At 41.7% G+C, this 27,815-nt stretch overlaps 1 protein-coding gene across 14 annotated transcripts in view; it reads right to left on the bottom strand.

Annotated features, from left to right (window-relative positions):
* Positions 1-3,118: 3,118 nt before the first annotated feature.
* The window catches only part of acaca (acetyl-CoA carboxylase alpha), a 34,884-nt gene continuing 10,187 nt past the window's right edge, over positions 3,119-27,815 (bottom strand). For 2 of the 14 annotated variants that reach the window (XM_035178416.2, XM_035178418.2), the window contains exons 18-54: positions 27,533-27,679; positions 27,247-27,435; positions 26,447-26,547; positions 26,186-26,274; positions 25,478-25,602; positions 24,980-25,093; positions 24,310-24,423; positions 24,127-24,216; positions 23,859-23,977; positions 22,234-22,257; positions 21,669-21,818; positions 21,231-21,374; positions 21,023-21,125; positions 20,219-20,326; positions 20,062-20,118; positions 19,738-19,782; positions 18,558-18,599; positions 17,694-17,909; positions 16,999-17,154; positions 16,690-16,914; positions 15,860-16,015; positions 15,614-15,760; positions 14,907-15,176; positions 14,316-14,413; positions 14,001-14,121; positions 13,772-13,882; positions 11,159-11,302; positions 10,926-11,046; positions 9,945-10,041; positions 9,259-9,355; positions 9,038-9,173; positions 8,780-8,957; positions 8,582-8,694; positions 7,705-7,859; positions 6,969-7,139; positions 4,988-5,124; positions 3,119-4,872 (exon numbers count right to left, since the gene is read on the bottom strand). In XM_035178416.2, the coding sequence (XP_035034307.1) occupies positions 4,740-4,872; positions 4,988-5,124; positions 6,969-7,139; positions 7,705-7,859; positions 8,582-8,694; positions 8,780-8,957; positions 9,038-9,173; positions 9,259-9,355; positions 9,945-10,041; positions 10,926-11,046; positions 11,159-11,302; positions 13,772-13,882; positions 14,001-14,121; positions 14,316-14,413; positions 14,907-15,176; positions 15,614-15,760; positions 15,860-16,015; positions 16,690-16,914; positions 16,999-17,154; positions 17,694-17,909; positions 18,558-18,599; positions 19,738-19,782; positions 20,062-20,118; positions 20,219-20,326; positions 21,023-21,125; positions 21,231-21,374; positions 21,669-21,818; positions 22,234-22,257; positions 23,859-23,977; positions 24,127-24,216; positions 24,310-24,423; positions 24,980-25,093; positions 25,478-25,602; positions 26,186-26,274; positions 26,447-26,547; positions 27,247-27,435; positions 27,533-27,679 (4,743 nt within the window). In that variant the 3' untranslated portion in view covers positions 3,119-4,739. Of the gene's footprint in view, positions 4,873-4,987; positions 5,125-6,968; positions 7,140-7,704; positions 7,860-8,581; positions 8,695-8,779; positions 8,958-9,037; positions 9,174-9,258; positions 9,356-9,944; positions 10,042-10,925; positions 11,047-11,158; positions 11,303-13,771; positions 13,883-14,000; positions 14,122-14,315; positions 14,414-14,906; positions 15,177-15,613; positions 15,761-15,859; positions 16,016-16,689; positions 17,155-17,693; positions 17,910-18,557; positions 18,600-19,737; positions 19,783-20,061; positions 20,119-20,218; positions 20,327-21,019; positions 21,126-21,230; positions 21,375-21,668; positions 21,819-22,233; positions 22,258-23,858; positions 23,978-24,126; positions 24,217-24,309; positions 24,424-24,979; positions 25,094-25,477; positions 25,603-26,185; positions 26,275-26,446; positions 26,548-27,246; positions 27,436-27,532; positions 27,680-27,815 lie in introns of all 14 variants that reach the window. The other 12 variants (XM_047343454.1, XM_047343455.1, XM_047343456.1 and 9 more) reach the window with 9 other exon arrangements.

Genomic DNA, 27,815 nt, shown 5'->3' with positions numbered 1-27,815 from the left:
CAGATGGTGATACGGTGGCTGAATGGCTCATTCTGCCCTGAAGTCCCACATGGACTTTAACATTTGCATCTTTGCAAATTTCGTCACTGTCTGCATAGATCTGCAATATGTGTAATATAGACATTTGAACCAGACCAAGCTTTGTCTCCTATTTTGTTCTGTGTGCGAGTCCCCCTCTGCTTCATTTGGACTTTTTCTTACCACTGCACCAGAAAAGAAGACGGAGAAAAAACAATTTTTCAAGGTGCAGCTCAACCCTTTCCCAAAAGAAATTTATGGAAAAAAAAAAAAAACATTCTTCCCCTCTGATACAGCTCCGCACCAAAAGTTAGTGATTCTTTCCTGATTCATACCCCGTCATTCAACTAAGTTTTGTAGAAATATATTACCAGTAGCTTTTGTGTATCCTTGCTAACAAACAAACGTCCAAACTAACCCACAGACAGGAGTGAAAACATAATAAAAAAAATTTAAATTACAATGTATATTATAATTTACAAAGTAGCACTTTGCTTTATAACCTATGGAAAAAATACTTAAGGTTACCTAATGTATTTAAGAATATACTATACACTACGCAAACTAATGTGCGACTTTATTATATTGCTCCCATTTAATAGGAGAAGAACATTTTCATTTACATCATAATGATAACTATTAAAATGTGAATTTGATTAGAACGATACTGTTACAAAATCAGACATTGAAACAGCTGTTAATAGGCTGATAATCTAAGTATGGAAATGTATACTACTTTTTCTAAATCATAGATCTGTTTTCTGTGGATTGAAAATCTTTTGGCGGCAGCTCTCAGGCCACAAAGTTGTGTAACGAAGTTGTCTTGAGTTAATAGACGCAGGTTCATGACCCAGAGGTGATGGGTTTCCTTCAGACAGGGAGCAACAGCCGGTCAACATTTTCAGAACTAATAACGACGCCGTTTGAAAAGTGTCTGACTGCGACTGTGCAGCCATACACACTCTACAATATGGGGGAAACGTGAAGAGGAAGGCAGACGGAGCGGAGACGAGATGAGCTCTTCAGAATCTTCAGCCTGGAGAGGAGAGAGGAGGAGGAGGAGGAGGAGGAGAGACAGCTGGGGCCTGGCACTCCCTCTGTGTCGCTCCACTCTTTGTCACGGCCAAAAGACTCTTGTTTTCAGGCAGTAATCAGACAGCCCTGGGGCTCTGTAAAGACCCTGTTCGCTTTTCATCTCAACTGTTGCACACAGCCCGCTAATTGGAATCCTGCAACTGGGTCACGGGCATTGTCTCTCAAGTGCTGTCAAGTCACCGAGATGCATGAATGTGGAATTACGGTCTCCTCCGGATGCATGATTGAGTCTCCCCCCGCCATCTTAATGCCTCCATTTCAATCTCATCACAGAACCGATGTTGTCCTTTTTCTTTCAGTTCTGTCTGAGGCCGGCCATCACCGGGATTTGGCAGTAGTATGTAAAAAAAAAAAAAAGGCGCAGCATCAGCTTGATTAAAGCCAACAATATTATTTGGTTTTTGTAAATCCACACTGGTCATCATAAACTGGAAAAAGGACAGAGAGCAGTTTCTTGCACACCTCCACTATGGCTGCCACCATCACCTGCAGGCAGCGGTCACCCACTTTGAGGGAGAGAGTCTCAAAGGTCAGAACTATAAAAGGATATACATATCTGTGTGTGTATACAGTACAGCAATTCATTACTGATATATCGAGCGTCTTTCAGTTTTTATGTCTCCATGCAGGTGACAGCCAGTGGCCGGAGGTATTGTGTTTTCGGGTTGTCTGTCCCTCTCTCTGCCAATCTGTACATATGTCCATGCGTCCCATCCTCTTGAATGCTATATTTCAAGAAGGCCTTGTGGGTATTTCTTAAAATTTGGTACAAATATTCACTCGGACTCAAGGATTAACTGATTTGATTTCAGTGGTCAAAGGACACACAGACCTCATGAGTCTGGAGACTGACACTGCACTGGGTGGTGGAGGCACACAACCTCACTGTGGTAATTCTAAATATGTTACTCATCTTTCGCATCAAATGTCCAAAATAATGATTTGTACAAAACAAAGATTTAATTAAATGTTCACTACATGTAACTTTCCTGAACAACTTTAACAGTTGATCATTGAACATTATATCTCAATGTCACTTATCACATTCTGCTCATATTTTTTACATTAATGACTTGTTAAGGACAGGGAACTTTTACCTGTAGTACTGCATCTTACAATGTCATCCTATGTTAATACTCCAATGGAACTGCACCAAATTGCTCATACTCAGTTATCAGTTCCCTAAATGTGTCTAAAAAACACCCTATCCATCAAATTCCTGGATCCATCCCGATCTGCAATACAACGCAAAGGGTTCTTTCCTGACCCACACCAACGTCTGTCCGTCAAGTTCCACTAAACCAAACCTCCCTCTCCACTTCAGTGGTTGAGAACCAACCTGACTTCTGCAGTTCGCCACTGATTAAAAGAATTAGCCGGCCTAGCATGCCACCAGAAATGAGCAAAAGCCTCTGGGAGACCGCAGAGACCAAGCAAGGCACATTTCCAATTATACCACCAAATGACTCATTTTCTTATTGGGCCTCGTATAATTGTGGTGGGTATTGGGTGCTTGCAACTCAATTTGTCTTACATATTTGTTGGTAGGGCGGTAATAGAGTTGACAGAGCCAAGGGGATGATATGAATGAACGAGACAAAATAAAAAAAATAAAAAAGGATGAGATAGATCCCTCAATATTTGTTTGATCCTCTTCATCCTCCTTAAGACGGTTGAAGTTTAAAAGCCAGGAAAGAAAACGGCACTTTAATCGTCTGAGGATTGAGGAAATCGGAAGTCTATCGTTTTGGAGTAATCAGAAAACGTCTCCCCGGAGTAATAGACTTTGCTCCGACTGTTTAAATTAATGAGGTTTCCCAGTGACGTGATTATCAGTCCTGAGGATCATCAATACATGAACAAAATAAATGACAAATTAAATTACTGCAAATTCTTGGAAACTTGAATTTTGTTAAATCCGATTACGTTATTTTTCTTTTTTCAAGGAATAAAAAAAAAAAAAGAATTTCAAAGTTACAAGTTTCTGCACAAATACAATTCAGACTAAGTTGGATAAGCTTTATTAAAGTTTTAGACACATATAGAGCTTGTCACTGTAAATTCTTCTCCATTCTTGTATAGAAACAGCCAGTTACTTATAAAGCAACTGGATTATATGTCAACATAGAGGCACATTAGAGGGACAGCATCGACCATGAAGCCATTTCACATTGCCAACATTGCTTTTTCTCATCATAACATCTGACAGAGTGGATTGAATTCAACATGACGGTACCGTTTTGCTTGTTATGTATACTCTATTCTTAAAGAAACAAAATAAAAAAGAGAAAACACTTATTATTCACTTTCCACGACTTCCCCGTCTATCCAGCTCAAGTGGAGAATATGAGATTCAAGTTTTGTTTTCAAAAAAAAGAAAATATTAAGAAAATAAGTAATATGTCATATAAACAAAAGGTACAAACATTAAATAGAACAGTTATTGTGGATTACAGTAAAATTAGACAACATTTCAGACTTACAGTAGAGGTCCGCTCATTCAATAAATGTTTTAGTTGAAACAGAAAAAATTCTCGGTATTAGGAATAACAAAATAAGAAAAAAAGAAATAACCTAAAGGTGAAAAAAGACTATTAAAACAAGCATGCTATTATCCACACTGTGTAGTACCATTAACAAATCCCATTTAAACTATTATCCACTCAGTGTATCACATTTTGCATCACTTGCATGTATGTGTGTGTGTGTGTGTGTGTGTGTGTGTGTGTGTGTTTGTGCGCACCTGTAGTCTACACTAGAGGTTTATTTCTGGCTTTCAGTGGAAGGGAACAGTCCTCAGTAAAGTGCACGTACAGCAGCAGCATGTGTGTACTGTGTGAGGGCGAACAGAAGGGACAGCTGTGTGTTTTGTTGCGAGGCGAGCGGCCCATCGCTCACTGCGGGGTAACTGTGAAACAGTCAGGGTCTAAAAAGGGACCCTGCCCCTGCTCCCTGTGGGGCTCTCCTGTCCAAATCTGCTGCAGTGTTCCCTGTCTTTGTTCATTAACTAAGTGCTCCCTACGGTGGAATTTAAAACCCCCTTTTTCTCTCCCTGCCAATGCCCCCTGGGTAATGTGTTGTCATTGTTGAGCTGGTCATCAAAACACTTGCAAATCTTAACAAGCATATGTCACAAACCAAGATGCGTTTATAATATGACAACGTTATATATATATATATTGTTGGGCTCGCTCCTGTTCAAAAAGATGGAGGCCACTGATTATCATGGAAGCATAAACATCCATTAGAGCCGACTTTGTAAACTCCGTAAGTGTTATATTAGTCTCTAGATATTTTTTTTAGGTCATCTTTCAATTGCACTTAAAATACAAAATACATGGATTCATCTACACACCACCATACGCGTAAGACAATCTAAAAAATGTTACCAATGATGTCAGTCGTCTTTTATTTAGTCAGATCAATCTCCAACGCTTCATTAGTGACCTGGCGGCAGCGAAGGCCATCTCGTCGGCTCCTCCAGCCACAGGGTTGAGTGCAGGCCTCAGTCAGGAGCAGCAGCGGCCGAGCCAGGCTCTTTTCTTTTTTCCCCCTGTTTGGCTGTGGTCGTGGCCCGAGCCGTGATTCAGACGGGCGAGAGAAGGGAGGAGAGGCCAGGCTCCCGACTAGGAGGAGGAGGAGGACGACGTCTCCATGGTGGACAGGATTCGCACCACCTCTGCTCTCTGCGTGGGTGAGATGTGCTGGGTCATGTGCACGATGGAATCCATGGCGACCTCTGGGTTGGCTTGAACCAGGCTGAAAGTAAAGAGGAGAAACAACTTTAAAATCCTGCGAGGATTTCGCACGTGTGAAGAAGGGTGCAAACTAGTTGCGCCGTGAAACTCTTAACCACGTTGTTTAGAATCCTCACCTGCGAATCTGTTTGAGGATGTGATCGCGGCGGATGTACTTGATGTTCTCGTCGATGACAGACCTGGCCCCCTCCTCTTCGGCTAAATGCCTCTCCAGCCATCCCACCACCTCTTCGTTGTTATCCCACAGATAGGCCTAAATAATGCAGGGAGAAATATCATAGGAGGGAAGATGAATCAATAAAGCAGAGAAATCAAACCTTTTCTCATGGTTTGAGTATAAACTAATTTAAAACCTCCATAAATATGGTATGTACAGTATAGGCAGACAAAAATATTACAAATCAATGAATAAATAACAACAACAAAAGAGCTGGACAGGCACAAATAGATGGGGCCCTGATGTTTTGTTGACTGGACCTGACGGTGAAAAAATTAGCATTCATGAGAGCCGGCATCTCCGATTCCAAACAAAGCCAGGCTGGAGGGCTTAGCAAAGATTTGGGGGTGGAGGGGTTTAATGGGCTCTTGCCTTTTTTATGAGCAGTCCTGCTTGAGGTCCACGAGAACATCTAATGCCGTTATTAATCATTTTTAATCTGTTTGCTTTTAATTAAGAAACAGTGTGTTGCTCTCCTATCTGCACGTGCCAGGGCTGTGATTAATTGTGGCTTAAGACAGCCAGTCCTGATTGGGGATATTATATCAGCTAACAAGAAGGCCACGTCTTAGGAGATCTCCGATGCCGGGGCCGGCTCATGTCGCCCCCCCCCCACGGCTCCTACTCTGAGCCCGAGACTGGGCCAGAGGGAACCACAGTATTTATGGATCTCTGAGGGATGTTTACTTTCATTAACGACGATCATTTAAAAGGAATGATGACTACTTTTTATTTTAACTGGCACACCTTGTGGGAAAACGGATGGGAGTTCAGGGATTAAAAAAAAACAACAAAAAAAAACACTTCTGTAATTATTCCTACGAGCTAACAAGGTGTTTACTTGAATGAAGCTACACACATTCCTGAAAACAAGCCTCGGATTTGAGTGAGGAATGAGCCGTTTAACCCTAGATTAAGAGAAAACGCACTTATCAAAGCGTAACAGTTACTCATTAAAGAAGACTGGATATAATGATGACTTTGGATATGAGCAGATACACTGTATGAAGTTTAAAAAAAAAAAAATCTATTTTTGTCCAGTGGTTGTGAGGAAACCTGATAAAAAAGGTTTAATACACAACCGATACTGTGCTTTCTTGTCATTCAGTCTCTGATTTTTATAATGTAAGAAGTTTGGTGTAATTTTATGTTGATTTGAATTTGAATTTTTTGAACTGTGCTAGCTGAACCTAAGTTGAAATAACTGACTTCTGTTTGTCGTCGAGTTTAACAAAGCTCCTTTAAGAGGTAGAGTGTCAAATTCTAGGAGGTGATGTTTTCACCCCTGTCTGTTTGTCTGTAAGAAAGATTATATGAAAACTGCTGGAGGGATTACCGTGAATTTCGGTGGCATGATGTGGAAAGGGTGAGGAAAGAACCGAATGAATTTTGGTGCGGATCTAAATGAGGGGGTGGATCTGGGAATATTTTTTATTTTCCACTTTCTTTAACATTGTGAGATTTGGCATTTTCAACATTTTCGTTGGTTTCTCAGAGAATAATTCATGAATCTTTACTTATTTTTGTAAAACAGATGTATTTAGGGGACCGATTTATCAGTGTGTGTGAAATGTGGTGCAGATCCAAATAAAACCTGATCTAGTGAATTAAAATGTGGTTTTAACAAGGGAACTGTTGGGACTTGGCGGAGGCCTGCATTCTAATTAGTGCCCTTCTAGTTTTTATACACATATTGCATGTTTAAATTGTAGACGAGATGAATAAATTAAAAGAACCGAGAATTATACAATGACTACACAACATTACAGGTTAATGTCAAAATCATAAGCTTCCATTTCAATGAGATATTAATTATGGTTTTCTACAGCTTCCACTCAAGAGTCTACAGAACAAGCATGATGGTATGTCGGGGGTTTTACCTTGACGGCCCCCTCGGCCTCCACAAACCAGCGGCGCAGCATGGCCTGGATCTGGCCGTCTGTCAGCTCGCTGTTGGCGGCCTGGATCTTCCTCTTCACCGTGTCCTCTAGCAGCAGACGCCGCAGACGCCAGTAGAAGAACTGACGGGACGTTTGCCACTCCAGGATATCCTGAGAAATGCAGAGGACAAGCGGTTCATGTTATTGAGAGCAACTGTCACCCACGTTTTAAACATTATTCCATGTCTACACATACGAATGAGTACTTCATTATTTTGAACACAGATTTCTCTGCTGATAAAATGAAGGTGAACATACAGATCAGTTCAGTTAGTGAGTCTTTAGCAAGTCCACATTAAAAAAAAAAGATCTCCCTGACTGCCATCCATCCGTGAAACACCCTTCTGGTCATGTGAGCAAAGCGAGATTGTGTGTGTGTGTACGTGTGTGTTTGTATGTGAAGGATGGGACTGGGAAGGCACAGAATGAGGTGGGACCTGCCTGGGGGCTGCTCTGCGGTTGCTAAGGTGATGGACCAGGGTCATCAGAAGATAATTATGAGGACGAGTCTCAGCAGCTCGGGGAGACCAAACATTATTCACTGGGCAGGTGCGGCTGCAGCTAGACTGATACTTCCCCTGTGGGCTTTTCCGTTTATACACATACCGCACATTTATACTGGAGCAATACATGCACTAAAGATAGCATTTAAAAAAAAAAAAAAAGGAGTTCTCACCGTGATGACGCCCTTCTCTTGCATGCGACCTGGGGTGTCATGGAGGTCTGCAAACTGCACAGCCACCTGGTGGTAGATGGGCAGCAGGAACTCTTCACGCTCCTTCAGCTGGGTCTCCAGCTCTTTACGATCAGGGGGGCTCAGCTCTGGGGTTCCTGTTGGAGGTTTTCAAAATAAAACCATCATTTAAATCAACAGATTCAAACATTTGCCTGACTATGCAGACGAGGAACCTTGTGGAACATTGCAGTCCTCGGCTTGACCAGTTTCTACACGCAGCTGTGAATTAACTCCTGCTAACAGAAAACCCCTGGTTGCTGTCACTGAGGACTGATTTATGTCAATTTCTATCTGTAAGCTCTCAAACCCCCACCTTCATTCCAACAGTTTGCCCAAAGCATCAAGCCCCCACCACACACACACACACACACACACACACACACACACACACACACACACACACACACACACACACACACACACACACACACACACACACACACACACACACACACACACACACACACACACACACACACACACACACACACACACACACACACACACACACCGCAGCATTGGACCAAAGTTCCTCTGTGCACCCCTCCAGTGAAATCAATAGCCTGTTCAGGAGTGACAGGAGAGCTGGTGATTGATCCGAGTGAGCTGTGATTGACACATCTCCCGGGGGAACTGCATCGAAGATGATACAATCAACACCAAATAAAGGACACGAGTGAAAGCACACATGCTCCCACCTGATATATGGTTCCTTTCTAAAACAGGATTGGCAGCGAGAGGGACTACAAATGAGAACAAGGCCGAGTGGGGGGGGGGATCAAAGAAGACCTTTTAGTTCGATCTCAACAGGACTCACCCAGTCGTTCTGCCAAACTCAGGTAGACCGGATCGACTCTTCTCATGGTCTTCACCAAGTCCTTCCTCCTAAACTTGATCTCCACTGTTCCTTCAGGCTCCAACACTCCACCGCTGAACGATGAAGAAGGATTTCATTGAGCCATAGGTGCTGTGATATAGATGTTTCTTATTCGTACCTTTTTTTCATCCAACTCACCGGCTGTCCTTGTCGGCGTACATCTCCATGTGACGAGGGTTGATGGTGGGATCTATCACCACCCAGGAGCCTCCCCTCAGCTCAGCCTGCGGGGGAATATAAACCAGTACCGGCTGCCTGTATTCCCTCAGCCCGTCCACAATGTAGGCGCCGAACTTCAACACCTGGTCGTACATATCTAAGGAGGAACATTTTCTGATGAGACACAGCAAAGAGTCAAACCCAAGGATTACTCATTATTAAGGAAGGGGGACGTACCTTTCATTCCTCCAGAAAAGCCCCTCCAGTTGGCAAACACCATGAGAGGTAGGCCTTCTCGGTTCAGGTCCTTAATGGCCTGGGCAGTTTTGAAAGCAGAATCTGGGAACCACACCTGTCCTGCTTGTTGGATGATCTGAATACACAAGTCAGAAACATCAGCATTATCAACCCTTGGGTACCAGTTCAATCTTGAGTATATGCATCGAGGGAGCCCTCACCTTCGCCTCTGAGTCCAGATTGGCTGGATCAGCTGGGATCGACAGCTCCACGGACCTGGTTTCCACAGCAACCACTCCGGTGGGTATCCCACCCAGTCTGAGGAGACAGGACTTTTAGCACCCACGTCTATAAAGTACCTTCACTACATTTTATAATGGCAGGAGAACTACCTCTGCCAAGAAGGTAACCTTGTCATCCCGAATTATTTTCCATTTTCTATTACATTGCGAAAGAGTGTGTTTTTCAATAATTTTCCTGTATTCCCAAGAAATAATTAGACTCTAGCAATTCTAGTTTATCTTTGCATAATCCAGATTTCCACAAAAGTTGGGAGAAGGATGGGACGTAGAGAAATGGATGGGCCAAGAGAAAAAAACTTACATTTTTGACACAGATTAGGAAAAAGGGGCAAATCCAGGAATTATTTATCACTTTATTCATCATTGCAAGGTGTGTTTTATTTAACTTTTTCATTGACTTCCCAGGATAAAGTGGATGGATTTTGTATTTAGTAGGCTTAAATCTATTAGTTTGTTCAATTTGGTGCAGGTCCAAACAATTACTGGATCTAGCAGATTTAAATGGAGTTTCATAAGGGGATTATTGACAGAGATATGCACTCTATAGTGCCATTCTAGTTATCTAAGGTGTAAAGAGATGTAATCTTCGTTTAGAGTTGTGTTACCTGGCTCTGCCGACCACGACACTCTGAGCCCACGGCTGCATAATCTCCATGAAGGAGCCGTGGTCAAAGAAGCCACTCTGCCACGAACCCTTTGGAGCTTTGTACACAGAGATGAATGAAACAGGGAAGAAAGTCAAGTTAGTAGAGTTGGAATGAATCAACTTTCAGAAGACGTTATCACTTTCCCTACTTAAAAAAAAAATCCCTGTTTCTATTCCTCATGCAGTCGGCGGCTGTGTATTTCTGAATCTGTAATCTTGGCAGCTACCATGATGGATGACTGTATAAAGAAGCTTGCTCAGCTCTTTTACTGCCTGCACACCCTGAGAAACATGCCCAGCCTGGGAGGTTACCATTCAATTAAACCTCGCCACTCATCACTACCGGAGACGTTGACTGGCCTCCCACACGGTCTACTGGTCTCTTTACTGTCGTTAGCTGTAATTACACTGGAACCTGCTCAGTCCTGACCTGCAGTGTAAAACACACTGCATCCATTTCGGTTCTACCTTCAGCAGCATGATGCTTGGCTTCACTGTTTCTCTATTTGTTTCTCAACTGCTTCACTCAAACTATTTCAAAAGTTAACTTAGAAATTTGATGAAATGGTACATTTTTGTATTTATTTTTAAATAGCACACAAACAAATTGTGGGACTCTACAACTACTGACAAACCTTTTTGGTAGAGTAAATTGCAATGTATGAACCATTGTCATAGTTACATCCATGATACTATAGGACAACTTCTTTTTACTCAATTTCAAATTCAGCTTTTGGAGTACAGTAAGGTTTGAATGTTTTATAAACAGACCTTATTTAATTATGAATATTAAATGTGTAAAAAGTTAGGGAAGCTGAGCTTTCAAATGTTTTTGTTTTTTTTTCAACCATCAGTCTTAAGTGCAAAGAGATTCCATTTATATTAATATGAACACAGAAAAAAAGACTTTAGTGACTGATGAACAGATAAGACCACTTACTCTGGCTGGGACGTCCTGCCAACATCCAGCGAGGGTCATACGGAGCTTTGGTTGGAACAAACTCTACTGGCCGATCTATGGGATCCTTGGCACTGAGGATGGGCACTGGACTGGAAGTACACTGAAGAAAGATTTTTTGTTTAATTTTGCAAAAAAAGGAAAACTCTACACATTGAGAGACTCGTATGAATTCAGGATTGAGCATCTTATTCAAAACAACTGCTAAAAATTACCTTGGGCATGTAGGCGAGCCATTCCAGAATATTGACGACTCCTTCAAAGTCATCACAAACCGTAGAGTGGGTCACACCATTGTTGTGCATGATCTGAATTCCACCGAGCTGGTTGTTCGACGTGTACACTTCTCTGCCCAGCACCTGGAGTTGGAAGAAGAAAGGTAAAGGTAATTGATCTGTTTTAATATTGTGCTTTTCTAGTCTTGATGACCACTCACAGCACTTTACAGTACGGTTTTGCCATTCACCCTTCATACAATGAATCTATGTGCAGCACTTTCTCTATCACACATCACTCACACATTGCCGGCACAGCTGTCTGGGGCAATTTAGAGTTCAGTGTCTTGGCCAAGGAAACAGGCGATCGAACCACCAACCCTTTGGTTAGTGGACAACCCACTCCATTCCACAGCTGACAAATAGGTGTGGATTTTACATTGGACAAAAAAATGATCAAGGCATAAACCCTGGTGAAAAACAAGGCCTTCATGTTTACAATCCACTTAGACACATACAGGAGTAAAAAATTGCAGTGTTGCTCTTGGAACTGGTGTGGAAATCTGGAGCAGCGCTTTTCTGCCCAGTTTAATTATGTGAAGATTTGGCCTTTAAAAGCTTCCTGTCTCTCATGCCTCCGATGGCGGCAACAGTCAATCTACCGTATGTGTTGCGCAGCCTTGGCAGACAACAGGAGGTGTTGTCACTAAGTTTCTCATTTGTGGAGCTGCTGATCAACGAGCTCGCACACAGTCGCAGACATGTCAGGGAACAGCTGGGGCCCTGAAGTACACGGCATGGCCCCACTCCCTTGTCAATGCAGGTGATCAGCTGTCAGAAAACTCTCCGTCACAGCAGACCCCGCCCCCAAAAAACACTTGATTCCCCTACATGCTAGCAACTGGCTGAAATTCCCTGTTGCTGTATTTCTTAGTTTATCAGAACTGATGGAGGCTATTGTGTAACACTGATAGAGAAGGTGCAGAACAGTGCCAACCCGAAGCCATAAAAATCTCTCAGCCCGCCCTATTTTCATAAGCAGCTTAGAACAGGTGGCACAGTCCTGACTTGCTTCCATAAAAATCAGGGAGAAGCTCAAACCCTACCCTCGACTCTCACCTTTTCAGCCATCATTTACTTTCTTTATTACCGTTAATGGTTATGTATCTGGCTACAAATCTAGGGCGCTCTCCTAAAGCTGTCAGTAAAGCCTGCGGGCCTGAGAAACATTGCAATCACCTTGACATACACAAAACCCCGGCGCCTCTGGCCGTCGCCGGCTTCATTAAGATTCTACAGCAGGGAGGAGAGGATGGGATATAGGAGGAGGGACGGAGGGAGACGACTGGGAGGAAAGCAGAGGCCAACTGGATGTAACAGCTCACTGGGGTATTTACGCTAGTAGTTACTATCCAGTCCCCATGAAAATATGAGAGCTTTTCAGCCGATAATGAAATGATGATCTCTGGGTGGCAGCCTCCTGCTCTCCATTAAGTTTCAGTTAATAGCCAAGAAACCACATGATCAACGAGCAGGAAAAAACACCCTTCTTGCCCATGTGGCTTGTGAGATCTGTACCATTTTAAAACAAACACATGATGCACTGTACTGCAATGCATTGCCTACACAATGTAGACACTTGTCAGTAATCATGACTACGAGTCTAATCGCACAAATACAGCTCCACAGTGGGTGCCATATAAAAACAATTGCTATTCCAGCAAATAGATATGCCATTATTGGGCCATTTACATGATTTGTCATGTTGCAACCCGTTATCTAATTTAAAATGGAGTCATCTTAATGCACTGACAAGGACAGAGAACGAAAAGCAAGATGAAAGCAGGGACTGAAGCGTAAAGACACACACACACACACACACACACACACACACACACACACACACACACACACACACACACACACACACACACACACACACACACACACACACACACACACACACACACACACACACACACACACACACACACACACACACACACACACACACACTGCATTCAGAAAACAATTTGCCTCAGCAAAACTTCATTTTGATTAAAAACAAATGATATGGGTGTCCTGCATTGTAGCCTCTGGCATGTCACTCTATTTCTATGCAAATACAACTTCATGGTTCGCTTTCAATTATTCCACTATATGAGTGGCAGGCGGGCCTGTCACTGGGATCGGGAAAGAGAACTCGCAGAGCAGCGCAAGGCAGGAGGAAGCAGATATGGGACAAGCTACAAAATAATAGCACCATTTTCAGTTTTATTTATTTCTTTGATATAAATGTAATTTATGAAAATACTGTTAATTCTACCCTGTTTGTGATTATATAAAAAAAAAAAACACAAAGCACACAAAGAGCTCTTTTCCAGATCTTTTAGCCCTTCCTCTCAAATCAGCAGAAAAATGTTAAAGCCAGCTAATGAATAAAAAATGTATAGTGAATTCCTCATTAAAATGCAGATGCATCAACTGTGCAAATTCAGAAACAATTAATTTGGTGCTCATTCAGTGTTATGGGAAACTGTGCAGGCAAACAACAGGATTGTATATTGAACCGAAAACACATTTATATTAGAAAATATTTGTGGATGATTTTACCTTGTTGAGAGCTCCAGCTCCAGTAAGAATAATATGAGAGTTGTCCACTTGGATGGTTCGCTGTCCAAGCCTGACCAGATAGGCCCCGATTCCAATGGCTCGACATGTGACCTATAGGATGATAATGTTTGTCTCTAAGGAATCTCATGGAAGCAGGGATCAGGGATAACAAGGAGACTTCATGTGTGCGTGTGTTTTCTGTACACAAGTGAGTCCACTTCAGTCTTACCAGGTTCATGGTAATGATCTCGTCATAAGCCAGAGAGGATTCTCCAGCTATCATCCCAGACCCTCTCAGGTTCTCCACACCCAGTCCTTCATCCTTTCCAATGATGTCAGTGATCTTGTACCTGTTGGACAACACTTGAGCTGCATTCACTCTGAGCCAGACGTGACCTTCCACCAGCTTTCCGCCTGCAGTTACCTCTATCACATCCTCATGGACTTAAATCAGTGGAGTCACGCTCACTTGACTGATATTACAGCAGCTGGAAGATTAATTTCCTCACGTACAAAGATTTCATATGTTGTAATTATGACCTACCTGGATTCTCCCTCATCCTCCACATGTTCACAGTGCACCGAGTTCAGGGCTGAGACCTTCTTGTAATCCTGAGGTGTGAGGTAGAGATACTTGAAACCCTGCAGGGGAAAATACAATGACTGCTTATTTATGACAGACAAAGATACAGGGGCATAAAACAATAAGTCTTATAAGGAAGAAAAGAAAGAAGAAAGGAAAAAGGGACAGAAAAGGAAAAGAGAAACATAAAGAAAAAAGACACAAATATAAAAAAAATGCACAAAAGAGCAACCAGGTGGATGTATGAAGTTAGAAAATTCAACAAAGTACAATTATTAATTCGTCAATAATTTGTAAGGACATTTGTGATCCAAAAACTTGAATGTCATTGCGCAAAAACACAAAATGACATCCTAAAATCAAATTGTACCTGCTAACAAGATTTACAGAGGGAATATAAAATATATATTTATAATATTAATATAAAAAACAAAACAAAAAATCTATATCATGCATAAATACAAGCAGAAGTCTAAAATGCTTTGACATTTTTAAATTTTCTAGAGAAGCCTTCAACTACAGTGCTCTGTGATTGAGACAAAGGTGGCTGACCTTATACGGGTCTGCTGGATCTTGCCACGCCACATGGAACATGTGTCTTATTTCCTCTGCCAGCCCGATGCGGGCGCCGCTGTTGGCCGCGATGTAGATTCGAGGGATTCCGCTCTCTCTGGCCATTTCGGAGGCTCGCAGGAACAAAATGTCCTCCTGGGGCCCGAATGAGCCGATCTTGTGCGTGATGTCATTGCTAATAACGATGATCTCACGTCCCGCTGGATACTCTGGAGTTCGCAGGGTCATCCGCCAAGCCACCATACCAATCTAGATAGACAGAGCAGAGGCCCAAAAGAATTACTAAATATCATATATATCTACTGTATCATAAATACACAGTAAATAGTTGGTGTTTTTTATGAATTTGAGGGCAATGTGTTTACTAAAGAGTTGTAGCTGAGAATAAGAGCAAGTGTGAGAAGTTCCACATGTTATGCTCTATGACTGAGACTACAGTATCTTATCATTTGGTGTAAACAAAAAAAAAAATCACAAGACATATGCATTAAGTTAATCCATTCAATAATAGACTAAAGAAACTCAAGCACACAGTCAAAGAAACACAGAGACACCTAGGGAGTAAAAAGGAAATTACACATTTTGAAAGGGGAGGTGGAGAAATAAAGAAAAAGGTCATGTCAAAGTACATGTGTATTATGTATTTTTTTATATCTGCATTCATGTGTCAAATAAAAAATACAGACCTCGTTGCCTCCTGGCAGTCGGTTCATCTGCACCAGTTGACCTTGGGCGTCTAGAACCAGCTCAGTGAAGGTGAGCAGCTCAGAGGGAAGAGGGCACTTGGGTAAGTAGGCAAAGGCCTGACTTGAATGCCACAGCTTTTTCAGAGCCTGGAGAAAGAAATGAAATAGTCCAAATAAAATGATTTAGTATTCATTAGCAGAATCTATGCATGATGGTCAGGAAGTAAGTTTCTCTTTGAACTGTACCTGTCGGAACATTTCTGGGAAGTCGTAGACGTAGGTGGTGCCCAGAGATTGTGCTTGGAAGCGCTTGGACTGCAGCAGGTCCTTGGTGACGTAGGGTGTGTTGATGAGCATGCCGTGCAGTGGACCCTGCTTGTCCCCGTAGGCTTGGAACATGATCTGAACAGAGAAGAAACAACACGTCACTTTACAGATATTCGGACATTTTTAACAACCTTGGGATTAAGGTAACAAAAATCTTTGTGCCTCATAATGATGATGATGATGATGATGATGTTGCTGATTATGAGGATGATGACGACGACTATGACCCTAAACAAACACAAAGCCTAACACACATTCAAAGAAGCACAAGTGGTGGAGAAGAATGTACACAGGAACTGGTCAAAATCAATCCTATCTCAGCAAATCTGACACCTTGCTCTTAATATTCACTTTAATGGAACTAATAAAGCAATTTTTTAAAAAAGGAGATGGAAAAACTTGGAAAAATAATACATTAATTGAGTACTAATGTTCTGAATGGTTCCCCCCCATTCTTTCATGTTTAATGTAGATTTAACATTCACTTTGGATGGATGGATGGATGGGATGTAACTTACCTGATCCACTGTGAGACTAAACATTTACTAAACTGACTACTTCATGTCAGTGCATTTTAAAGCCAGGACATTTATATTCTGCAGTGTAAAAATTTAAAACTCCATCTTTAACTTAAAAAGGGATGTAGGCAAACTGAATTCTGTGATTTGAGGTTTCCAGGATGGAGCTGAAGCCCTTTGCCTGTGACTGGACAGTATGCAGATGAGATGGAAGATGTATGATTGCCCCACCTGTCGGTCTTTGGGCCCCACCTGTCCCGTTCGGGAATCAGTGACCTCCTTGTAAAGGCTGATGTCCAGGTAGTAGCCTGATTCGTTGGTGAGAAAGAGGCGGATGGGGATTTGCTTTCCTGTCGGTGTTAGGCGGATGTTGATTTTCAGCTCGGCCTGCAGGACGCGCAGCTTCCACAGGCGGCTGCCGTAACGCATGACCATGGAGCGGACAGACTCTTCAATCTGTAGATTGCAGAGGATGATTAGATCAATAAAAATGAGAGATGTATGAGAGTGTATGTGTATGTTTTTTTTCCCCCCACAAACCTTTGATGGGTCCATGATGACTGTGGGGACAAAGTTGAGGAAGATATGATTACAGTCAGTTCGCACTGTTGTGTTGTTGAACGCCACCTCCAGCTCATCCATGGCCTCCAGCAGCAGACGCTCTGCCTCATTGTGGAGATACTCAAACGAGGCCTCCTAGTGATGGAACAGAGAGAGAGAAAAATGGGTAGGTATAATTACTCCACTAAGGAAGTAGTTTTATCAGTATAATGCGAAAACTAGAGGACGGATGACCATGAGACTTGCTGGTAAGATGTCGTATGGGTGAGAAGAAACCATTTGATTTTGATGTGGATCAGGGGGCAGATGCAAGATTCTTTTTATCACTTTCTTTAACATAGCATTTTTCTACACATTTGTTGATTTCTCAGCGAATTATGTGTGAATATTGATGAAAAATTCAGACATATTTAGACGCTTTGTATCAATGAATGTGCACAACTTTGTACGGATCCAAATAAAAATCTGGAACTAGTGGATTTAAATAAAAAGGTATCAAATAGGGCTAGAAACCTGTAAAAACCACAAATACAAGGCTGAGGAACATAATGTGACTTTACTTATGAGGCTTGTTATAATTTTAGGGGACTGTTGGGCCTATGTGCAAATATACTGAAAAAACGTTCAAGAATATAAAGCAAAAAAAACAAAACTATGCACTATTGTATTCTTACCTTTGTAACCAGATCAGAGTGGCGGATAATGGCTCGTACAAAGAAACGGTAGTCCGTAACCTCTGTGCCCACCTCCACGCGGGCTGCACCCAGGTACAGGTGCATCTTGTGGTTGGCACACGGGATGGCAGTTAAGGCAAAATTGCGCATGCGGTTGAGCTCCAACTGGAAAGCTAGCGCAGGCTCCAAATGACGGTAGATCCTGTCCTCTTCAAACTATCAGGAGAGAAAAAAAAAGGACATGATCACAAACTGCAATACAACACTCAAGTATGTTAATCGAGCTTGTTTCCTGAAGATTGTTTTTTTTTTTCCCTTTAAAGTTGGGCTTCTCTGCTATCATCTTTTCCATTAACACAGTAATGCAGTAAAGTAGTTCAAATTGGCAATTTCAGGAGCACTTGGTTGATATAAGAGTAGAGAGATGCCTGTGAGCCACACACTGTATTAAGTAAATGAAATCACGGGCAATCTCGTTCTCAGAAAGCTGCTAATGGGCGTAATTTCTCTTAAATGGAAGAAATAGTTAAAAAGGTTCATTACTTTAATGAGTTTTGGTGGTATCGCTGAAGTGAAACTATCGGGGGGTAACGGAGGGGTAACGCTGATTGTGATAGAGTGAAATTCAGAATCGCCAAGGGGGTGAAAAGTTGTTGTCTAATGACCACAAATGGTTTTGAACAGTTTCCCAGCAAAAGGAATTTGATGTATCTGTTGTTTGATGTAAGAATCCTAGTAATTTGATATATGAACATAAAGGTTAATTCCCCCATCCTTTGAACAGAAAGTGGTCATTCCAACATTCAGAAAGTCTTGAGTGAAAGTGATAATTTGACACAAAGCTGATGAAATGTGGACACTCACCTTGTCTCTGGCACGGAATGTGAAAAATTTGGGGAATTCTCTCTGTGTGGAAGATATAAATAACAAGAATAAAAATCAAAAAATATGTCTTCAGCAAAAACCATGGTTGTAAATATGGCAGTTAATTTTTAAGGATACCAAATCAGTTAGAACATGCATCGACGTTAAACCTAATCACAGCGAGTGAAATTAAGCTGTTCTGAGCTCTGCTTGGTTTGCAACACGATTAAGTGTGGAGTATTAAGCAGTGATGGTCAGGAGCTTGTTCTACATGCAGCGGACCCTCCTCTCCTGTTACTGCTGGAATCACTGCGTATTCACTCGGACAGCACGCTCACATAATAATGGTAATAGGCTACACATAGAAAGCACCACTCACTATGCTAATGAATAAAACATTTCCTTCTTTTCAGAGACATTTGATCCTCTGAATAATGCCCGGTAGCCCTGTTTGACGTTATCAGATGAAGTGTCACACTTGCCAAGAAACAATGCCCGACCGATTGGAGATGCTCTCGTCACCTCGCAGGCTACATGATAACGAGAGTACAGCAACAGTACACACACACACTGAAGGCCTCTGCAGCAGTGATTTGACACTGATTACACATCAAATTCACTATGTAGAGAACTGAGGGGGGGAACAAAAATTTGGGCGAGGATACAGGATGGCGCACACTACAAAAAAATGTATGTAACAAGGGCCACATAATGACGGTGACACCAGTTAGCATGATTTGCTCTTATCATTGATTGTGGTACCATCCAAGAAAAAAATCAAAGCCTATTGTCCAAATGAAAGCAGAGACGAAAAAACGGAGCATTTCCCAGAATCTAATCCTGTCCTCAATACCTGTCATTATCGCTTTTAACAATCAGCAGAGTACAAACATAAAACTGCCAAGATTGGAGGTTCGATTCCTTTACGTCTCTCTATTCTAAAAATGAGTGTATGTTTCTCTGGCTTTAATGACCCGTCGATCTAAAAGTATTGATTCTGGACAATGATGGGTTAGGTTACTATCTTTATCTATGTTGGCACAATAGATAAAATAAGCTAAATCTTGGCTGTATATTGAATGGGCTTTTCCTTGGTAGTGCCAGAACAGTTTTTTTTACAAGAGTAAATGCATCGATAATTGGCTGTCCGTCCTTATCTTATTTTTCAGCCTCTACTTACATGAAACCTTTGGTCCACCTCACAGTTGACTTGCTTCCTGAAATCCTGCCATCATAAATGCAGCAAAAGCAAGGCATGCAGGAAGAGATACAGAGACAAACAGGAAAATAAGCCAAATTTCAAATGCAAATCATAACAATTACAACAGTAATGTCATCCCACATTATTCTTCTAAGTATTAGTAATTGCAAAAAGAAAGATGCCGGACAGTTCAATTGTATCGTTTTGATACATGCTATTCATAAATACTGAATAGGTGGCATGCATGGTAACTTATTGTGAAGACGGGTAGTTGATTTGCTAAACATGAACTATTACACTCACCTTCTGAGCAACAAGGAAAGTCAGCCGTCTGATGCCATGTTCAAACAGCAGGGATTTCTGAAATTCAGAATAAGATCTTTCGGGAAACATCTCTAAACATTTAAATCTCTCTACAGAAATCTCAAGAAAAACAGCAATACTGTAGACAGCTCCCAACCTTTGAGTGAGTGAAGTCCCGGAAGATGGCTGCCAGGCCGTCATCATCTATGTCACTGTCTGTCTTTATCGCCACATTCAGGATATGGATTGGTTCATCCTGGACATTCTGGGTGAAAAAGCCAAAGACATTTCATTCTAAAAGATGTACGATCATCAGGCCAGTTATACGGTCCTGTTCATACCTGGCTTACATGCGTCTTGGGGGATCTGATCACAAGTGGACAGTTCTAAGTACTTCAGTTCACTCCTGGCATAAGAATTTGTCTCGAGCAACAACTTGTGATCAGATTTCACTTCCCTGGTCTATACGCCAAAATAAGGAATATATCTCTTTCTGTGTTTTTAACCGGAGGAAGGTAGCAGCACACTTTCTCTGCCTAGCCTGCAAGAAATGAAAAAGAGAAGATAATACACACTGGGTCTATTCCGTGGCCTGTTCCAGGCAAACCGAATTGCCTGAGATGCAGAGTATCTTTATGGGATTTTCGAAAATCTAAAATTTTTGGGACAAGCCACCTTCTGCCATTTAAAAACCCCGTATGAGTAAATACTTCCTGTAATGGGGAGGACGTAGGTTGAGTAGGCGGCCCTTCAATGCGGCCCCAGGCAAATTTGTATATGTATATTGATAAAAGAATGTGGCTACAAGTTGCCCAGACACCCTTTGAATATCTGGGCGATCAGACATAGGGAGTCCTTAATGCATCTTCGGTGCATTTTCACACCTGTACTTGGAGCTGCTCCAAATGCACATTTCAATGCCAGGTATGAGCAGGGCCTATCAGAAGTCTGTTCTCACCACCTTGGTTTCCTCTTCGCCATACAGGACAGGATTACCTCCCTCTTGGAAAGTTGGACTTGAGGGAGGAGAGTCAGAGAAGCAGCTAAGCACGTCTGTTACGTTCCTATGAAGGAAGGGAAATCACACATGCCATTAATAACACATAATGTCATCTTCACCTATGAACAAAATGTACTTAAGTTGAGATCCATTTTACACAAGGACTGACCTGGTGAACTCCTGGAAGGAGCGGAAAGCGACCATGGCTCCCATGCGCTGACAAGGTGGTGTAAAGGAGTGGTCAAGCAGAACATCACTCACGCTGGCTACATGCACCATTCCGTAGTGGTTCAGGTTGGATGAGAACGACATCCTAGGGTGTCGACAGAGAGCAGTTATTAAGGAAATCTGACAACGCACTAGACTGGCTTTGTAAAGATGCTCCCCGGCCACCGGATTGTTTAAGATAGACCACAGGTTAGTCAAATTAAACCAAAGAAAATATTCCTTTCACAGGAACAAGGAAACATAGATCCACCAGGAAATCCCTTTTAAAAGATTCACCCATTTCACTTTGTTGGGTGTTAGTCCTTTTGATTGTAGGAGGCCTTCCCTGAAGGTATACCCACTGAAAGTACTCAAAAAAAAGAGGTTTTGTGTGTCAAACCTTTCCACAGTTTCCGATTCTGAGGCTTTTTTCCCCTCAGCATCATCATCCTTAGATTTACTATCCTGTGCTTTAAGGTCCTGGGGTTTAGTTTCCTCTAATTTAGTTTCCATGGCTTTTACAATGTCCAGGATTGGAGCAGAAAATTTCCTGCCAGGACAGTTACAGGTTTCAGTTAAGGAGATCTGCACTGGTGTACAACATGTATTTTTTGTCACAAGTTATTCCATTTATTTACAATACTGAAGCACACACACACACAAAAACAATGATTAGGAATGTAACACTCTTTCACACAAACAGACAAATGTTTGACACAGAGGCTAAATGCCAGATAAGAAGCTGTCGTCAGTAAGACAAATTGAGCAAGACTACAGCCCAGTTGCTAAATTCAGCTTGATCTGAGGAAATTTTAAAGCACCATTACATCATTACGTAACGTAACAGGTCGTTGACTTAATTACCAGATGAATCATTCTTTATGTCATAATTTTTTCTTTGACCATGCAGCTAGCTAATCTACATTCACTAGTAGTCAATGCAATAGAAAGAATGTTTACAATACCTGTTTAGAGTGGGGATGTTCCCTCTGCAATTAAACAACATTGATTACTAAGTGGTTAGTGGCAGGCATCAGGGGAGGGAGACAGCCAAAGTGTAGTAGTGTGTGTGTGTGTGTGTGTGTGTGTGTGTGTGTGTGTGTGTGTGTGTGTGTGTGTGTGTGTGTGTGTGTGTGTGTGTGTGTGTGTGTGTGACTGCTCCCTTTACAACATGCATCATCAGATTGTAAAGCTTCCTTGTCCTGAGATTCACTCGGAACAAAGACAGGATCATTCTCATCGTGAAGGTTAATTAAGATTCATTAAATCACAAGCATGCTATAAAATGAGCGTGTGATGGCATCCAAAAGACGTCAAACTACACAAACTCAACAAAACAACGCAAAAAAAAATGCTAGCACTGAAGAGCTACACAGGGCACATACACATAAACATACAAACACTCACGCAAAGACAGACACAATCACACTGGTAGGATGCAGGATGTGAGTGCAACATGCTAAGCATGTACAACAGTTTGTCTTTGGTTTCTCTCCAATTCCCAAGTTTAATGAGAGGATATAAGATTTTTTTCCAGGACTTACAAAGGAAGAGCAACTGACATGGGATTCTTGATGCTGGGAGCTTTGTTGCTCATGTCACTCACACTTTCAGTTTAGCAAAAATACCTTCTTTTGCACATGAGGAGCATTTACATGGAGAACAACGATGAACAATGACACAGCTGGGAGAGGGGGCAGAGGAAGCATGGCACCATGGAGGACATAAAGATTGTGGACTGAATTATTTCTAGGTGTTGGAGTGATACAACAATCATCTAAGCACAGCCAGTTGCCGACAAAAAGCCCCTGATCGGTGCCCGGTTAGCAGTCATTGTGAACTCTTCAGAGACACGATTAGAGAGGCTCTCCGCAAACTCCAATCTGACCACTGTACACTGCACTTGTCTGTAATTGGGGAAATAAGCAATACAGATACGTGTAAGGCACAGGGTAACCCAAACTCAGCGCAGCTTATTTGCACTGCATTGGGCTCAGGTTGGGTTCAGGCACAGATTGCCTGCCAGGTTTTGGGTTGGGCTCGGAAAGAAGACTGCAGACCCAGATGCACTCTTTTCAAACTGCAGAGTTTCACCTGTCTTATGTTTATTGTGTCTTTCTGTGAGCAGGATGACACAGAGGATCAGTCAAATTCACTGTGTCTCTTCCCGTGTGTGTTTTCATATTTAAACATAGTTTGGGGACCAGTCGGGTGTTTATCCTGGTGAAAAGATCATGTAATGTGTGATCCCCTGTCGCCAGTCAGTCGAATAGTGTGAACCCATAATGACTGCAAGACTTCCGATCACAAGACAAGTCGTGTGAACCGTACAGCGACCAGCCGACTTTGAAAGTCGTGTAGTGTGAACTCTGCTTAAGAGGAAAAAGACAGGGAACCACCAAATGATGACAACAGAGGATGGCTGCAAGTATATACTCAATTAATTAAAGAAACAAATCACTGTGCTGCCAAATTCTATATATATCCCTGTTGCGAGCATTGATTCCTGTCCACAGTGCCATTTGGGGAGGAGGGCAGGAGAGGTGAGACACAGCACATGAGCTTTGCAGGCATTTTGTGATTGTGATACCTGTTAGGATGCGATGTAGGCAGCATGAACTGGAACTCTACTATACATGTGTTGTCCCTCAGCTGTCGATGCTGGACGCTATTGAGCTCGTAGGCGATGTACGCTCTGCGCACGTAAACCTGAAGTTATCAGAGAGGAAAGCACAGAAAATATTAGTTATCAGAGAGGAAAGCACAGAAAATATTAGTTAGCTATGTGCGAAGTGATTATTTCTTAAAATTACATAAAAGCTAATTGATTTGTAGATTGAAATCATTATGGGTCTCACCTCCAGGGCAGCCATCCTGACCACCTGATTACTGTGGTAGAAGAAGTTGGGCAGAACATCAAAGATGGATGTCTCTGAGAGGATCAGTTTCTAGAGAGAAAATTTATGAGATATCTTCAACACTGTCTATTATCAAAACATGACATCAAGCCACAACTGCTCGTCGAGTCCTTTATTACCAACCTGCAGGTTCTCGATGCAGAATTGGTGTCCGTACATATCAATGGCGGAGAGGAAGATGGACTCCACCTGGTTGTGTCGTAGCTCATAAGAGGGAAGGTGGGAAGCTATTAGTACCTATAGAGGGTGAAGATGGAGAGAACCTTCCACATTAGGTATACAATCGTAGGTTACATAAGTCATTATTATATGTATCACTTTTGAGTCTCTTTGTTTACAGTTTCAGCTCCACCTTTAAAATGTCTAAAGATCTTCGAATCTCTCGTTTGGTTTCTTCCTAACAAATAACTGCCATAGGGGAGTAAACGGCGACATCTAGTGGTGAAATTCTCACTATGACTTAAAAGTAGATATTACATGTTCAGTTAACATTCAGCAGAGGCTTTGAGCACTTATATTTATAAGAATCCATGTTTCCCTTACAGATACCAATTACAATACCTGGACTTGGCATGTCGGCCGATACCAAGTACTGATCAGTTACCAGTTCATTTATAAAAAAATTCACAACTAATATGTTTTAACAGCTGTATGCTACTAATTGCTGTTAGAGAAAAGAAAATTGCAGTTTCATCTGGGTGAAACTAATATATATGCATTGTACTTTTTAGTTGTTTCTGAATGTTGATGACTGAGCCTTTTTTTGTTTAAATAAATTGATCAACCATCTGACCTGCCGAGCACGCAGTGCCACCTTGGCATTGGTTGTCTTGCTGAGCTGGGTGAGTTCGGTCAAGATGGCCATCAGTTCATCTGTCAGTGTGGGATCACGGCCACACAACTGGTCCTGCACATAGGAGAATATAACTAGTTTGATATTCCAAACAATCTACTTAAGAAAAAGAAGAATAGGAAGGAACATCTACACATTAATATCAAATTCATATCATCACCGTTTCCTATAAAGACAGTTGAACAGTTTACATGATTGATTTTCAGAAATTGCTTTAATCAATGACTTGCTTTATTGAACAGCAATTAATGTAATTGCATCTTAACAAGTGTACTATAAGTCTATAACATTGTTGCTAATGCATATGCTTAAACATATACATACATATATATATATATCAGCATGGTTAATCTACCTGACCATCATCGTAACCATCATTAAAATTATAAAAGTTATAGAAGGAAAGTCTTAAGTTAAAAATCCATCAGTGTCACTCACAATCAGCATTGTAACCAGCAGGTTCTTCTTGGTGACTTGGGCATGGGAGAAGATGTAGTTAAGCACATTGGCCATGTCGCCTTTGTTTTCCTCACGCAGAGCAAACACACATTTGTCATAGTGTCCTGTAAACAAGCCAATACACAACACACAAGAGCTTTGGTTAATACTGTATAGTTGAAGTGCAGAGTCACAGATTGCTACCCTCTAGAAAATGCTACAGGTCCTTCCAGACTCTTAACAAGCTTTCATCCAAGTGCCATTAGAAAACTTTACCAAGTGCAACAATATCCTAAATGTGCAATACTTTCATGTGCAATGTTACAATGTGCAACATAACTTAATACATGTTCTCATCTGTTTTAAAACCCTATGTTTTATTCTATTAATTGTTTGTTTTTATATATATTAGACTTTATTGTGTCTACTTGTCTGTATGAAACCTTCTGTACCACTGGGACACTTAATTTAATTGTACACTGTGCAATGTCAATAAAGGCATTGAATTGAATTGAATTGAACTGAAGATGCTGAAGGTGTTTATTGTGAAAGGGGGCGCCACCAAAAGGAGAGAACAAGGAAATGCATTTCTTCTGATGAATTTGTATTGCACAACAAATTAAACCTCGTTACGCCTGCATGTTCAAACATGTCACCACTATGAAACCTTGAAACCAATAAAGTCAGTGGGTGGCTCCTGTTCCTCACCATTCTGAAACTCGATCTCTACTTTCAGGTATTGCCTGAGCAGGTCCATCACCACCGCCTTCATGTGTCCTCGGATACCACTGCGATACCTGTTGGAGAGAGGAAATAAGTCAAACAAAGAAAAATGCACCATGGACCTCAGTAGGCATGTGGCAAAAATGCAGTACATCTCAGTGTTATAGTGTCACTGAGGGTCATCAGATTACAATGATCAATGTGTGAAACCTGTCATCACTTTGACGTGTTGACTACGATACTCACTTCTGTACCAGCTGAACAATGCTTTGAGTGTTCATGAAGAAGACTTCTCTCTCCGACTTCTTGTTAAGAGTAGCAGCGTGGCTGTCTAGGATGTTTGCAATCTGGAAACGAAGGAGATAAACCATATAAGCATTTTATCCCACCAACAGTGGAGACTCATAAGCAGGTAATCCACGGAGCACAGATGACCCTGATCTGCGATTGTCAGGGACCCCACAGAGAATATGAAACTCTGACAAGGTGTGAAATAGGTGAGAAAAACTAGTTAAATGTTGTTAAGTGTGAATGAAACCTTTCACTTCTACTCACATTATTGCATTGGGCTGCTTTTGCTTTTCATAAAGCAGGCAGGAATATCAAATTCATAAAATATGCATATATATCTATCAGAGTTTTCCAAGCAATAGCGAATCAAATCCTGTGTAATCTAAGGAAAGACATTTTTCTCATTACAGATTTAAATTGAATAAATATTACACACTTTCTCTGAATGTGTGTGAGCGAGTGGGAGAGACAGAGAAAGCACATAAATCCTTCTTACCCTTTTAATATGATCTATGTTTTGAAATCTATTGTTTGCACAAGAAACTGCAAAGGGTGAAGCACGTTGATAGTAATTTTCTGACGGACTGAAAAATCCAAGTGAAACAGGACCAAACAGGTGAGAATTCATGATATCGAACTAATTTAGCCTAAGAAAGAAGCAATTGCTGAAATGAGTTACTTGACAGGTGTTTTTACTATAGAACACAAGGCAGTGGACATATGTTAGAATGGTGTGTGCATGCGTTATGTGTCACCTGCTGGCTGGGGAACTGGCAGAGCACAGAGGTGATGTTGCTGGCATACTGAGCCATCTCCTTCTTGATGGCCTTCTCCACAGCAGGCGGGATGCGACCTGACACACTGGTCATGATGTCTTGAAGCTCCAGCAGCGGCAGAGAGGGATCACGCATGGTTTTCATCAGCCTTTCCACCCATTCTTTCAACTAGGAAAGACACAGGAGGTACATAGTATATTTAGAAATCAGCTTGAAGTTGGATGTCTTGATGCTGGTGTGTTCTCGGCTGTGTATGAATTCTCACCTTAATGCTGAAGAAAGGCTCAGGAAGACAGTAGCCATTCATGATGTGGACAAGGTGATCAAGTGTGTTGTGGAAGACTCTGTGCAGCTTCTCCCCTCTCAGAGCTACTGCCTGGATAGCAGGCAGGTCCCCTGTGTGCAGCTCTGCCTGCAAGACAAATACAACAAAAATGAATACATACTTTGCAAAACTGTTACACATACAGGCATTGCAAGTTGAGTGGTATAGTATTGGTGGTGGACATATTGTTAAAGCGAAAAGCTATCACCTCTTAATGATATTA

This window comes from Hippoglossus stenolepis, chromosome 15 (genome assembly GCF_022539355.2).
Source record: "Hippoglossus stenolepis isolate QCI-W04-F060 chromosome 15, HSTE1.2, whole genome shotgun sequence".
Lineage (NCBI taxonomy): Eukaryota > Metazoa > Chordata > Actinopteri > Pleuronectiformes > Pleuronectidae > Hippoglossus > Hippoglossus stenolepis.
This window is presented reverse-complemented; position numbering and strand designations above follow the sequence as displayed.